Source organism: Vanessa cardui, chromosome 16 (assembly GCF_905220365.1).
Source record: "Vanessa cardui chromosome 16, ilVanCard2.1, whole genome shotgun sequence".
NCBI lineage: Eukaryota > Metazoa > Arthropoda > Insecta > Lepidoptera > Nymphalidae > Vanessa > Vanessa cardui.
In genome coordinates this window covers 4,252,119-4,268,104 of record NC_061138.1, presented here as the reverse complement: position 1 = coordinate 4,268,104, position 15,986 = coordinate 4,252,119, and the positions used below count along the sequence as shown (strand labels likewise).

General features: G+C 32.7%; 1 protein-coding gene across 2 annotated transcripts in view; it reads right to left on the bottom strand.

Annotated features, from left to right (window-relative positions):
* The window catches only part of LOC124536062, a 170,604-nt gene that overhangs the window by 53,169 nt on the left and 101,449 nt on the right, over positions 1 to 15,986 (bottom strand). For both annotated transcript variants that reach the window (XM_047112489.1, XM_047112487.1), the window contains one exon: positions 13,799 to 13,908. In XM_047112489.1, coding sequence (XP_046968445.1) covers positions 13,799 to 13,867 — 69 coding nt within the window. In that variant the 5' untranslated portion in view covers positions 13,868 to 13,908. The remainder of the gene's footprint in view (positions 1 to 13,798; positions 13,909 to 15,986) is intronic.

The window sequence follows — 15,986 nt, the reverse complement described above, 5'->3', positions numbered from 1 at the left end:
TGACCGGCGTCAAACGTGAACAGAAACGACCGAGCTGTCAACGGTATCCCAATGTCATGTGGCTTCGTCAACGTCAAACTTGAAACAGCTCAGCGGACATTTGATACACAAATCTTTTCCATATTTGAAAATATTCCATTGTATTTTTTTTTTTATAAATCAATTATTATTTAGACCAGGACTGACTCAACTATGTCCAAAATGTCACGTGTAAAATATAATTATATTATTTGTTGAGATTGTTTATCAGCCCGTAAATGTCCTATTGTTAGTGAAAGGCTTCTCTTCTTAGGATTAAATTTATACACAAAAATCAGACAACACGTGTATAGTCACAGTGTTTTTTTAATTGTCGAACTCATTTAAACTTCCATATTTGAATTCCAAATCCGATTCATGATAGGTCCACGTATTGCAATATAGGAAAATCTCTGTTTTCAGACGAAAGTTTGTATTTTGTAAAATTTCTCATGAGAGAGCAAGGTATGGTATTCCATTGGACCTACGACTCCAATAAACACTATAGTATATAGGGTGCATACATGAGAGAGTGTGCAAACAAACCCCTGCCATGTACAACAAATCTTAACAATTGACCCAACAAATACTCAGTTTTCGTTCCATTTGCATTTTTCCGTTCCCGAAGCAATTGCACTGTATTCAAGAATAAAAAAAACTATGCGAAAACGTTTAAAAGAACCGCTTTGTTGCGAACTACTGACGCTTATATTTAATTTTTAAAGAAAACTACTGTTTGAGACGTTTTAAAATAACATTTTTAAATGCACACTTACAAAGAATTCAGAACGGGAATATTTGATGCGATATTAAATTTCAAAGACTTTATTGGGTCTTCGGAATATTAAAAAGTATGTTTCTTGTTTATAATTATTGGAGACATGATAAATTTTAAAAGTAAGATTGCAAAAATATTCACTTAACCAGAAAATACATGGATTTTTTAAAATATCTGAAATAAGTTTTTTTTTATGGAATAGGTTGGCGGATGAGCATATGAGCCACCTGTTGGTAAGTGGTCACCATCACCCATAAACAAAGACGCTGTAAAATTAAATATTAACTATACCTTACATAGTTAATGCGCCACCAATATTGGGAACTAAGATGCTATGTCCCTCGTGCCTGTACTTACACTGGCTCACTCACCATTCAAACCGGAACGCAACAATACTGCGCACTGAAGTTTAGCGTTAGAATATCTAATGAGTGGGTGGTACCTACCCAGGCGGGCTTGCACAAAGCCCTACCACCAAGTGCAGGTTAGTAGATACTGTCTAAAAATTGGGCTTGATTTGTGTTTACATTTAAAATGGCCGATTAGATGAGTTCACATATGAGTACTTATATTTTTTCATCGTAAATATTCAGACAACTCTTAACAAATACCAATTTAACGTTTAATACCTTACTACCGTCACTAGAGTTCGGGTAAGTTTCTGCCTGGATCCGCAAATGGTCTCTTAGAACATTTAATTTTGATGGCAGGTTATCTCATACTTTGCGGCGAAGTAAGACATCGTGAACCATCCTGGATATGTGGTATAAAACCCACCATCCAGCTTACTAGTGGTACAGCATGAAGATTTATATAATATTAAATACTCTTATTTAATGCTAGTTTTTAAGATTAACTTGAAAGTCAAAGCTCGAAAATTAACGTAATTCGAAAGTATTAAGGCCTTGTCAACATTACATGTCACTACAACGCTACACAAAGATGCATACGATGCTAACGATGCACTTATACATTTTTATTTATGTTTTCTTTTTTGTTGTTGTTATTTTTTTTTACTTTTCATTATTTTTATTGTGTCTCATGTCCTAATAAACATTACTTTCTTTGTTTCTTTCTTCTTTATTAATTATCAAACGTCATATTTCGATATCTCTTCACTCAAAGAAGTTTGACTTCTACAGCGAAGTTTCGAAACAACAATAACGATTTATTCATCTATGTAAGACGTTAAACCAAGTCAAATAAACCAGACCGTTACTCGCATATATTGGCATAGGAATAAAAAACCCATAAACTGTTAAAGATATACCATTCCGTCTGATTGGTCCACATCTGCGCTTTACCGTAATATTGCGAGAATTAATGCTCGATCGAGATCTGCGAGAACGAAGTGCTGTTTATGAAATATCCATTGAATTGTATTTTATTATCTTGTTCGTGAATACAATTTAGAACATTTGATTATTATTTCGTAAACATATAATTCACAATTACAGACATACAATAATATATTGCAATAATACGTGGCCTTTTTATCACGGTACTATCACACGAAACACTATTGGTTTTCTGTACAAGGAACCAATGTTACTAATTAGTGTATGCAAGAGATATTTATATACACAAGCTGTACCCGCGACTTTGTGCGCACAGTGGAATGATGGAGTGTACTGGTCAATATTTAGATAATGCAGCGAGACTTTATTATTATTTTATATATGTATATTTCCAAAATAAAAGTAAGATAACCTAAGTTACTCTTTATTACATCAGATATCTGCCAGTGAAAGTCCCATCAAAATCGGAAAAAACAGACTGATAAAGTAGGTGAACAATACTATATTGGTATAGGTACGATGTATACATACATATGCATTAAGTAAAAAGCGGTCATTTTAATATTACAAACAGACATTCCAATTTCATTATGTGTATAGATATATAGATATTAATATACAAACTGTGACGTCATTCTAGTAGCTAGTTGATAAGGCTGTAAGTCCAAATCTCGATCGCGCTAATTAATGTTATTAAGCGCTTAAAGCCGCTGAACCAGCGCTCTCTCTCCGGTCATGCGAATTACCGTCCTATCAGACTATGAGAGTAAGGGCATAATAAAGGTACTGGTACACCTATAATATGTTTGTTAGGTTCACCTGATGATAAGTGATAACTTGGTGGTAGTGCTTTGTGCAAGCCCGTCTGGGTAGGTACCAGCCACTCATCAGTTATTCTATCACCAACTAACAGTACTCAGTATTGTTGTGTTCCTGTCTGAAGGGTGAGTGAGGCAAAGTAACTACAGGCACAAGGGACATAACATCTTAGTTCCCAAAGTTGGTGGCACATTGACGATGTAAGGAATAGTTAATATTTCTTACAGCGTCCTTTTCTATGGGTGATGGTGACCACTTACCATCAGGTGGCCCGTATGCTCGTCCGCCAACATATACCATAAAAAAAGGAAAAAAGAACTGACTATAGACGATGTTATGCCCCTTAAACATATAGAAACACGACCATACAAATTTTTGTTTGACGGTAGAAATTAACTTCTGTGATTAAATAGAATTTGAATTTAGAATCGAGCAGCTAAGTCGGTCATCAGGACAATAATATTATGTATTCTTAGCGCATCGTTGATTTCATAAACAGACCAATTAAAATAATTGTTTAAACATATTTGATCTTTAAAAAACTCGCTTCTTTAACCGATGTTTCTAGTTATCTTTAAGGTGAACAGGAAATATACAGTTTTAATGCTAGACGTGAAGAAATATACATATGCGTCAATACAGATTCTCGTATAAAATTTGATTGACAATACGGAAGATGCATTAGTTGAGTTATAATTGTTTAATTGATACAATAATTATATGTATATAGGTATACGCATTGTATGTTTTGTATATATCATATAAAATAGATATAAATATGATATTCTGTAGCATTCAGAAATAATTCAGCTTTCTATTAGGGAAATCGATTCTATTTTTAAATTTATTTAAAATTTTCTGAAGGCCAATTTTTTTTAATTTAAAATTTGTTTATTTGATCCAAGAAACAGACCACAGAATAGGTAAATACTGTTCGATTCTGTTATTTTTTTATTTTTTTATACAGAGCAACACTGATAGCCTTATTACTTAGAACGACGAAACAATAACAAATTGCAGACATTTGTGTACGATTTTTGTTCTCAATTCAAGTTATTTGTTGAGACTGTTATGACCAACGCGTATAAGTATCACAGTTTAAGCTTAATGTTGCAACATGCAAGTAAAAAAGCAAACATTTAACGTCAAGTAATAAAAACAATTGCAATATTTTATACGAGCATAAATACAAATTGCACCATTTAAGCGTAAAATAAATTATATTATATGCATAATAAAATTAAATTTTATAACAACCGGTAATTGGCAGAACAATAGATTAATATTTTAGGATTGGAAAGCGTCGTGGGCGCAGAATCGCGGAGCCGACTCGAGCACCTGACGCGGACGAGACAAACGCACCTTTCTATATCTCGCTACTAAGGCATCTTCAGAAGAGTAACGTTTTTTTATAATTTACAGCAAAAACAAGCAACAGACTTTGAATTGCCCACTGGTTGTTGCCCACTGCCCACATTGCTGGGCTAAGTCTAGAGAACGTTTGGAAAATAATTCCAGTGCGGGTTGGTGGAATACACATGCGACAGAATTTCCATGAAATTTGACACATGCATGATATTTTCCTTCACCGCTGAGAACGAGATGAATTATCAACACAAATTAAGCACATGAATATTCAGTGGTGCTTGCCTGGGTTTGAACCCGCAATCATCGGTTTAGATGCACACTATGCGATGCTTCTAACCACTGGGCCATCTTGTTCTCCTTTTAAAATTTAATTGATAATAATAGGGTTATTTTTAATATTATAAATTAAAATTATTGAATAACCGAATTAAATTTTTTTAAGCCGCATGATTAAGTCACTACAAAATATATTGAAGACACAGAAAATGCAGCATATCACTTCTTGTGCGAACAATAAGATTCCAACATAGCATAACAATCAGTATTTTTCTCGTTCGCTTAAATATATAATTTATTCACTTTATTTTAATTGCTAGCTTAATTTAATTATGACCCTCTTTTAGCAACGCATTTAACTTATTTCAGTGATTCATTATTATTGACATTTTTATCCACAAATATAATTTTAAGTCACTCAAATTTATAAGTATCCATTAACGGCAATTTTTTTTTATCCTCCCGATACGTAAAAATATAATTGCTAATTAACAATCTCCAGAAATAAAAAGATTCAATATAATCAATACAAATTCCAAGAAGAAATTAGTTGTTGCAGAGAATATTATAGATTTTGTGTAAATGTAACTGATCAGTCTACGCCTGAATACTTGACGACGGATCAGATTGTCTGTACGTTATGTAAGTAAAGGATTAGATAGCGCAATTATGCTTGCAAACATTCTTGTATACTACATAGTAATAGTGCAATCAAGGAAATAAATCTTGATGCTTTTTTCAAAATGGGTCACGATGATATGATCAAATTATACACTTATATTTGTAAATACTCGTAAAATATATTCATTAAACCTCTTCGAAAAAATTTAACTAAGTCAGCACGAACTTAGCTTGAGTATTTATATTATTATAATAATTAAATCGTTGGATTATTACAATTATTTGATTTACGTGATTTATTGATAACTCACAGCTCTTATACTATACATGATACTACGTGCTTCAATGTGAAATTCTATTACGATCTAGCCTTTATTCCATCAAAAAATCACGTAAAATTATTAAGATATCGAAAACATCGATGTGATTACTTCAACGTGCATGTGCGTTTTCTAACACGTACTATTCAGATATGCTAATAGATAAACTACCATGCTGTAATAGCTAGCTAATAAAGATGCAATTAAAATCATGACAAATACAATTTATTAAGAAAAACCATCGTTTTATTGTACTGTATTAACCTCAAATAAAAATTAGGTGTCTCGAGTATAAAATATATTCATGGGTATAGTTAAGTTATAAGAGTGTTATGACGACAAGAGTTAACGAGCGCTCAAAACGCCCGCAGTGTGATGATGCCATAGCGAGTTTACGTAACGTTTGTTTTCTTTGTGTTTGCACCTAAGCGCGGTCATTGTTGCAAATTGAATGGGCTAACGGTTCAAATCCGGTTTTTCTGCTTCGTGTAAGCGAAAACGTTTAACGTAATTTCATTTTAAGACGAGACTTAACTTTTTCTTTAGTTGAAAAAAGTTTATAGCGTGCGACGTTCTTAGTTTGAAACTTACGGCGATTTAATTATTAAAAAAAAAAACTTATATAAAAGATCCTAAACTTTCACATGTATTTATGAAAGATATTTCAAGTAAAATATGCAAAGAAAGTTGTTAAGATCTTCATTAATAATTACAATGCCCTATCCACCAATCGGTATTGGATCAATGTGGTGGATTGAGATCTATACTACCTCTTCAAAAAAGAAAGAAAATTTCATACCAGCAGTGAGAGTTTTACCTTGCGTATTTAATGACTATTTATACAAACTTGCATTATATTTAACTGTCTTATATCCTCGTTTAATTTGGCTTATATCAAACACACAAGTCTATCACGTACAAGAAAATTCGCCTACAGTTTTCCAGATTGGCTGACGTTTATTGTTACTGCTATGCGCTTTAGAGATCGTAATTTGAAGTTATATAACCAATAACATTCCTCAATAAACGGGCTATCTAACGCAAGAGGAAAAATTCAATTGAGACTTGTTGTTCTTGATATAAGTGAAAAATATATTACTTGAAATTAAAATATGATTAATATTTACTCCCAACGAACAGAATAAGATACACTAATGCCAAAAAGGTCAAGATTGATCCTAAGTGACCCTTCAGAAAAAAATCCGTTAAAGAATATCCTAAAGTACCCAAGATTGGCAAAGGATATAAGTTTAGCCTTATTCGTGATATTTTAATCGTCCAATTACCTTATGCGTATCATAAGCTTTGGTATTTGCTATAATATATAAATAAATAATGTTATTATAATCACGACACAAGCCATCAAGGATTACACCTTTCATTAACGACAGAATAGGTTAACATAAACGGCATACCTTGATGAAAGTGTATTTCAAATATGCCAGGAATTCGCTGTGACCTTACACTGGAATATCTCTGCTTTACTTGGACGTAATTAAGCTGGTAATACTTGTTTGTGAGAGGTCGATTTATTACATAAATTATACAAATAGTATAACGAGGTGACGATATGCGAAAGAACACGATATACGACACACACACATGCGTATAATAAGAATCCATAAATATGACGTCAAAGGCCTTTTCTCTTGTTTGAGGAGATGTGTTAGAACTCATTTCGGTGTTCAGATTCATGGGTATAAATAATTTATGAATATGCCAGAATTTCATCCGAGACATACAGACTTCTATACGAGATGAATCAATTATAATAGGGCAAGAAAAATCACATGATTGTTTTGTTTGTACAAAACACAGATGAAATGGATTTATATGTTTTTTCAATAAATAATTAGGTCAGGTAAGTTAACATTGCACAAACATTTTGGCAGCATAAAAAGTTTTGGGAACTAAGATGTTCTATCATTTGTGCCTGCCTACCACTGTCTCACTCAAGTTTTAAACAATAACAACAACAACAGTCTCAAAGCTTCCACTGCTGGGCTAAAGCCTCCTCCTCTTTTGAGGAGAACGTTTGGAAGATATTCCAACACGCTGTCCCAATGCGGGTTGGTGGACTTCACATGTACCAGAATTTATATGAGAATAGACATGCAGGTTTCACGATGTTTTCCTTCACCGCCAAAAACGATGTGAGTTATAAACACAAATTAAGCGCATGAATATTCAGTAATGCTTATCTGGTCTTGAATCCGCAATCATCGGTTAATATGCACGGGTTCTAACGACTGAGCCATCTCAGCTCTAATTAATAAATGCAACAATAATACTTAGTATTGCTCTAAGCCGGTAGAATATGTGATGAGTGCGCTGTAAGAAGATAATTCACAGCGATTGAGTTATTTTAATAAGACCCCCAAGCCACACAGATATGCCAAATATAATATCACATTCCTACTTAAATTACTACCGATTCTGATCATACTGACGAAATCCTTTGTCTCGATGCGTTATTTATTTATTGCAAATATTAAAAGTCAAATAATCCAATTTCTGCAACCGATTGCGACACACCAATCCAAAAAAAATATATCGATTTCGAAGGTTTCACTAAATCGTGACGATTACGACCTTATTTGCTCTCAGACACTAGTCGTGATGTCAATATTATATATTCTATACATTCCAGAGCACGGACAATCAATTCTATTTGAAAGGAAGGTCAAGTATAACGTATTCTTGTGTGGGTAGTTCGCTTTTTGTAATCGATATTGACATCGATATTTTAAACCGAAAATTTGATGTATATCTTATATATTCCATTTTCAAATTGTAATTTTAAGATTGCAACACCAAACGTTAACAATCAATAGAAATGTACATGTTTTACTGTTTTTATGCAATGCAACTTGATTAGGTACTACCCATTCGAATCATGTTCTACCGTCAAATACTTAGTATTTTTCTGTTGCGGTTTGAAGGGTAAGTGAGCCAGGTTTCCAAGGTTGGTATTTAAGAGATTGTTAATATTTCTTTCAGTGACAATATTTATGGGCCGAAGTGGCCGCTTACCATCAATTACCCCTAAAATAAACGTACAAAATTCCACCAAAAATAAAGTCGATCTTATTTCATAAAACAGTAATTAGAGATAAGCATCTTACAATTTCATAATCTTTTAAGCATATAAATGCAACGCAGTCTATGTTTTAATAATATTATTTTAAAAAGTCATGTACACTAATTACGAAAACGCAAAACTTGTTATTGAGTGACGTCTCTACAAAATAGACAGCGTAGGTCAAACAGACGTCTATACAAAAACTGAACGGATACGCTAACCTAAAAACTAGGTTAGGCTAATAAGCGTATAGTACGACACAACTTAGATGAAGCATCGGCAAATTCAATAAAACCGATTACTGCCGAGCTACACCACCAATAGAAACAGCTCTCTATCGCGCCATTCGACGCTATTCGTCGCTATAGATTCTCAACCCGAGAAAGCAAATCGACGTGTCCAATTGACGAATACATTAGGTCATATGATACTAGCTATTACGTTTGCTTAAAGATTGTATTAACATAAGAAATTAATATTGATAATTTGGAAGAGCGTACTTAATTCAGATGTGATGGTTTAACGAATTTTGCCGATGCTACATCTAAGTTGTGTCGTACCCTGCTTGTGATGAAGATACAAGTACGATGGAACCGTTCCAATTACAGTATTGTTTATTTTAATAATATTGACTTTTGATATTCGACATTTCACTATACATTTATTTGTTTGATATTTTATAATGTCTAATTTCGTCTTATATTGGGCTCAATTTCCAGACAATATTGACAAACCATATTTTGACAAAGGGGATGTTTAATTGAATAATTTCCTTGAAAGATGATTAAGTATTATGTACGTTTGTTGTGTATTAATGTATGTGTGTGTATATATTTATGATTAACCAATACTTTTGAGAAAAATCATTGTGTTGTTATATCATCCTCCACTTTCATCATCGATCGAGTCCTCATTCATTTATAAATTTTATTTTTACTTATATCAAATCGCACTAATAAATGCCAAATGTTTATTACATTATTTTATTCAAACTCTAAATTTATGCATTTTTACATGCCAAATTATAATTTAATAATATGACTTAATTAGCAGCTGCATGTAAAAGAAATGATTTATTGTAATCCTGGCAATTAAAACTACACATCCAAGTGTCTCGTTAAACCACAACTAGTTCAACCCATGAGTTTGAACAGACATGATAAGATGAACCACACAAAGATATGACTAAGTTCATACAAGAAAGTTAGAACGAGTATATCTTAACCGAAAATTCGGGTTCAAACTCAAGCATTACTGAGTTTTCATGTTACTAATTTGTATTTATAATTAATTTCAATTTCGGCGGTAAAGGAAAACGTCGTAAGGAAATTATACACATGCAGGTTGCATGTGTATAATTTCAACCAAATTTTGAAATCTGAAACCAACAGGCAGGCAAATTTTGCGGACTTACTACTATTAAGAAGTTTCTGACTCCGCAGAGTCTATACATCCTATGTTGAAATTCGTTTTATAAGAAAATCCCGCATGTTTATAAAATAAATTTACATAAATCGCCCATTAAACATTTACAAGGTAAATACATTTTATTGTATGAAATTGATGAATGAGCTTCTTGCCTATTTATAGTAAATTTATATTACAAAACGAAAACTGATTATTGTCATTTAAAATGAAAAATACAATATATATTTTGTATGTGAAAAAGAAAGTGCAATTATTATAACTACAATTTAGTATAACGTGTTGATTATAAAACAATTACAATATACACGTTATGTAGTATCCTATAAAATACAAAAAAAATCGCATCATTAGTGAATAGTCTGTTTTGACAGTTGCATATGTGTGTGCGTGTGTGTGAAAGTGACGTGCACAGCGGATCCGTTAACTGGCAAAGTGTATCCGTTCGCACGTGTCATTGCGGAATAAATTGGTAAACAATTATTGGCACAACTATAAGCCAAAACAAAAAAAAAACGTGTATCCGTTAAGTGCTCAGAGTATCCGTGCGCTGCTATAGGTTAGACATTTAACTTGTATTAATTCTTTATTTAAAATTATAATCAAAATTAAATGTCAAAAATATAAAACATTAATAATTATGAATTGTTTCATGAATCATTTTAAGTACGTAATATTTTATCGTGTCACATTTTAAAAGTTTGAAAATATTATTGACAATGCATAAGTGTTACCATTATCGTGATTTATTATAAAATTCGTTTAAAATGACATTAATTATTCGATATTGGATTCATTTATTGGACAGACGTGACTTTTCGAATATCGAAACCGTGGCGTTCGCGGCCGGTTAAATATAAGCCGTTACATTAAGCGGAGCATCAAATATTGTGGTTAAAACCAAATCACACTTTTACTGTTGATTTAACTTTTATTAAAACCTCATTTATTTTAAACTATAAACAATAATATATATATATTTATAATCTGTACCTTTGATAGTAACATTGAAGAAGAGTAGGAAACAATGTAAAAATACAAACTTTGGAATCATAGAAGACTACTCTTGCCATTAAAGAAAAATATATATTTTCAAAATTGGAACGCACTTCATATACATTGGAACTATAACAAATACCACTATTTCTTACTTGATCGATGCACCGTTAACTGTGTGAACTAGATGCGATGTCCCTAGTGCCTGTGATTACACTGGCTAACTCCTATAAAACCAGAACTCGATACAAATGACATTTGCAACAGGCGGAATAGTTGACGAGTATATACGTTGTACCAAACAAACTGCAAAATGCGTACCGTCCAATACAGTCGGACAAAAAATACATACAATAACATTGAATTTGTTAATTGTATCTATATCGACTCAGGAGTTTCTCGTCAAGGAGATGAAAATGCTGAGGTGGATGTATGGCGTAACGCGCACTGACCTTATACGGAACTCATATATCCAATGTAGACTACATACTCGGTCCATAAGCCAAGAGCGTTGTCTGAGATGGTATGGCCACGTCACGCATCGACCTAAGGACTATGTCGAGAGAATGTCCCTTGATATATTTGTACCTGGAACTCCAGGACTGAAAAAGAGTAACTACTGAGTTTCTTGCCGGTTTTTTTCGGGAGAATCTACTTTCCGAACCGGTGGTAGCTTCACTTGATTGTAAAATGACGATTCAAAAGTGCTTTTAAAAGCTTACTTGAATAAAGTTTATTTTGATTTGATTTTATATTATACTCACACAGAATATCACTTAAGACCGTTCAAAGTTGAATAAACTTAGCTAGAAGGCAGAAGAAAAGAACAAAGAATTTGAAGAGGAATATATGAGTGACGTTACATCATGATTTAATTGTGAAGACGCTACTGCGACTATAATCTCTGGTTAAATAAAGCATTATTACGATTAAACTCGAGATAATTACGTTTCTTACACAATATTACATTTACTTTCCTAAAACACAAAGGTTCCCACGGTATCACTAACTTTTACTTGTGATCTTCGTGATTACGCTAGGCTTTTCAATGTCACCTTGAATGAAGCAATTAAGATTTAATTTTGTGTGTACTTTCATGTTTAACGCAAACAATTATTTCGTTTTCACGCCATAAGCGATTTACAATTTAGAACCTTAATAACATACGTTAGTCAAAATATTTTCGTGGATTTTAAAAACCGACGCTTCTAGTTAAGGAACGGAATTAATTAAAAATTCATATTGTTTTAATTTTAGAGCGCAGCTTTATTAATATTACAAATAATATAATGAAATTTTTAAATAAACAAGAAAAGAGTTCAAAAGATTTGATTTTGTTAGATTTGAAGTTTTATAATCATAATAATATAATAATATAATCATCATAAGTCATTAAAAACTCATGTGTGTGCGTGTGTGTGAAAGTGACGTGCACAGCGTATCCGTTAACGTGACATATGTATTTATCAAATATTAAACAAACAAACAAGCTACCCGAAAAAATATAGCGTTTCCGGATTTGAACCAAGGACTTATCGAATTAAATCAACTCGTTATATCCACTAAGCCAAATAGACTGGTTTAGTAAAAGCGACTTTATACAAAATTCAAGACAGCTGTTTACATTACTGTCCACGCATAATCAATTCATGTCCGGCCGTTCTATCAGGCAACTGCCATGTTTGCTTACCGCGCGACACGTACAATCCTAAACAGATTACACGAATTGTTTAACAAAACAAGACAAATTATTGACAATATTATCATCTATTTAATATATCGTCACTAATTTGTCGAATATCAACAGGTAGGGCTTTGTAACAGCTCGTCTGAGACACTAAATGGTCATCAGATATTCTACCGAGATAATAATACTTAGTAATATTCTATTTCAGTTTTAACGACCAGTTAGCCAATATAACAGGCACAAGGGACATAACATCATAGCGATATGATTAATATTTCTTACAATTACTATATTGACACTGTTTAATGGGCGATGGGCGACCATGGTAGCCGCCACAACCACCGCCCATGGACATCTACAACACCGGGGGGCGTGCAGCGTTACCGGCCTTTAAGGAAAAAATACAACCTTTTCTTGAAGGCTCAGGAAAACTGCCAGCGAAAGCTGGTTTCATAGATTGGTTGTACGAGACAGAAAATGTCTTAAAAATAACGCTATTGTGGTATTTCTAACATCTGGATAGATTGTAGCAGTTACATCTTTCAAACTCCGAAGAGCAACTAATATATTTTTATTTTCCCGATCCGGGATCAGAACCTGTGACTTTAGAATCTGCACCTAATAAGCTAGCAACGAGGCGGATCGATTTTATAATATAAGTTAGATTAATATTTTATAAACTTGAGAAAGTCAATCAAATTATTTGATCAGAAAACAAATCTTATTCAAAGAAACTGTAACAGATAATAAATGTATCGAAATCTCAAATTACATTTTCCGAGATCAAAGTAAAATATATTAAAACTTTATGTCCAGTCACAATCGAATTAGACGAAATATACAAATAACCTTTACAATTACATAATATGTTGATTTAATTTTATCATCAAAAGATAGATAAATACTTCTTTGTATTTTAATTATAAAATGTAAATACAGGGGAAGGAAAAATTGTATGTTATTTGTATTGTATCATAATGAACAGCTTATCGAATATATAAGAAGAACAAAATATATTTATAAATTCAAAATAATTGTGGCCAATCATATTTCAGAAAAGATTAGATTGTCTACTAACGCCATCTAGCGAAAATTAAACGTACTACTTACCCTTTGACCGTAGCATGGGGGGTCTAGCGCGCCCCCGGGCCGAAACATCGCCGCGCTAACTGCTGCCATCTGCCGGCTACCTTACTTTGCCCTTCCACCGAGACATTGCTCTGAAAAAAAATAACACAACTTTAATATAACAATCATCAAACAAATAAGAAACGCAAAGTGAGTTTGTTTTTTTGTATGTATTCACGTATACACTACTAACTAATCTTAAAATTTAATAAACTTTTCATAGACATATAGATAGATTCATACACATATAGAACTATCACCTAATGATACCACGCGAGCGGGGCTATAGGCGGAATCTAGAGCGGTAATATGAGGCTGTAAATATAATAAATACTTCTATTCTTTATCAGCTTATATCACGCTACTTCACAGATTGCATTATGATATTACATGATAATACCCAATTATAATTAAAAACAAAGATGCAAGCAAAGATGTGTACAGGAACTAAAAACCGCGATTATGTTTACAATCCACGTCTGACTTCTACGGAACCTATCCTTCCGGCAAGAGAACCAAACTAAATGGAATGGAACCCTTCCAACCATAATTCCAAACTTCATTTATTTTATATTCCTTATTGAAATTGCTTTGTACAAACCTATTCTGTGAAAGTGACTGTGTTCAATCAGTCGTAATGAAAAAGTTTGTTTTATTTATTCAATTAATTATTATGTAAAACAGTTTACAAGTTAAATATATAAAATAAATAGAGCTGAACTGTATTTTATTATCATTACATAGTACAAAACAAAGTCACTTACCGCTGTCTGTCCCTATGTATGCTGAGATCTTTAAAATTACGCAACGGATTTTGATGCGATTTTTAACAGATATAGTGATTCGAGAGGAAGGTTTTATACATAGTACATGGACAATATAGTTAAGGATCACTGATAATTTTAGAAGTTTCTAGTGTAATGACATTCTATAGTATATTTAGTGTCAGTATTGCACTCGTGCTGAGTCGGGTTCGGTCGCTAATAAATTCATAAACTTCAGATCTTCAGAATAAATATCAAAACACACAAACAGTCAGAGATATAATACACTAGATATGCCCTTATACGCGTTTGAATTTAACGAAAAAAATATTGTAGCCTAAGTTACTCCTTATTGTATCACCTATCTGCCAATGAAAGTCAAAATCGGTTCCAGAGATTAGCCGAAACAAACAGACAGACAGACAGAAAATTGTAAAAAATGTTATTTTGGTATATGTACCGTTATATATGCATTGAGTAGACAATGGCTATTTTAATGTTAGAAACAGACAATCCAATTTTATTATACGTATAGATAACAGACGAACACTTCAATGAACCATTGATCATAGAGAACGCAAAAGTTTAACACAAAACATTTGAGGTCGAGAATTTGATCCTAGAACTTTGTTGCAACAGCATCGAGGCATAACTAATGTGACCTTTAGCGTAAGGGCAAGCAGTTACTGAACAGTTTCAACGGTAGTGTTACGCTTCAGCGAGCAAGGTCTGCCACAACGAGTTTCCTTTCATACTTCAATTTTTTATGCGTTTCGTGCTAAATTATTGCTTATTATCGAAAGGCTATTTGCATTTGTTGTCAAGATTTCCTCTTATATAAATGATTACTTCAAACTCCATAGTGTCGTACTTTTATTAGTACTACTATTAAATGTTATCTCTTTATTTTCAATAACTTACTGACACACACACACACACAACCGAGTATAGTACAGTGGTATTTTTATATGTGTATGCGCTTGAACAGTTCAAGTTGAACTAATGATCCAATACTAAAATAATTATCACTGATAGCTTCATCATTCCTGTATGGTATTTGTTATATACATGATATTTATATCATATCATTTTCTTCGTCAGCATATTACATTCGTGCTTAGCCGGGTCGGATCACTGGTATGATATAAACATATTCTCATTAAGAAATATACTTAAAACAGAAAAGTGCGTGAATTGAATAATATTCTCTCATTTGACATATAAAAGTGCTTAATGATAAAACGGTTTGCATTTTGTCCTGAATAAGAAGTAAGTTGTGAATACCACATACATCTCATCATGTTATTACTAATTATAACTGATGCTGATGCTGAACTGAACGTGATGTATCCTACAAACTAATGTATCATATCATGTATTGTTTTATCAGAGCTCGTTTATTAGCT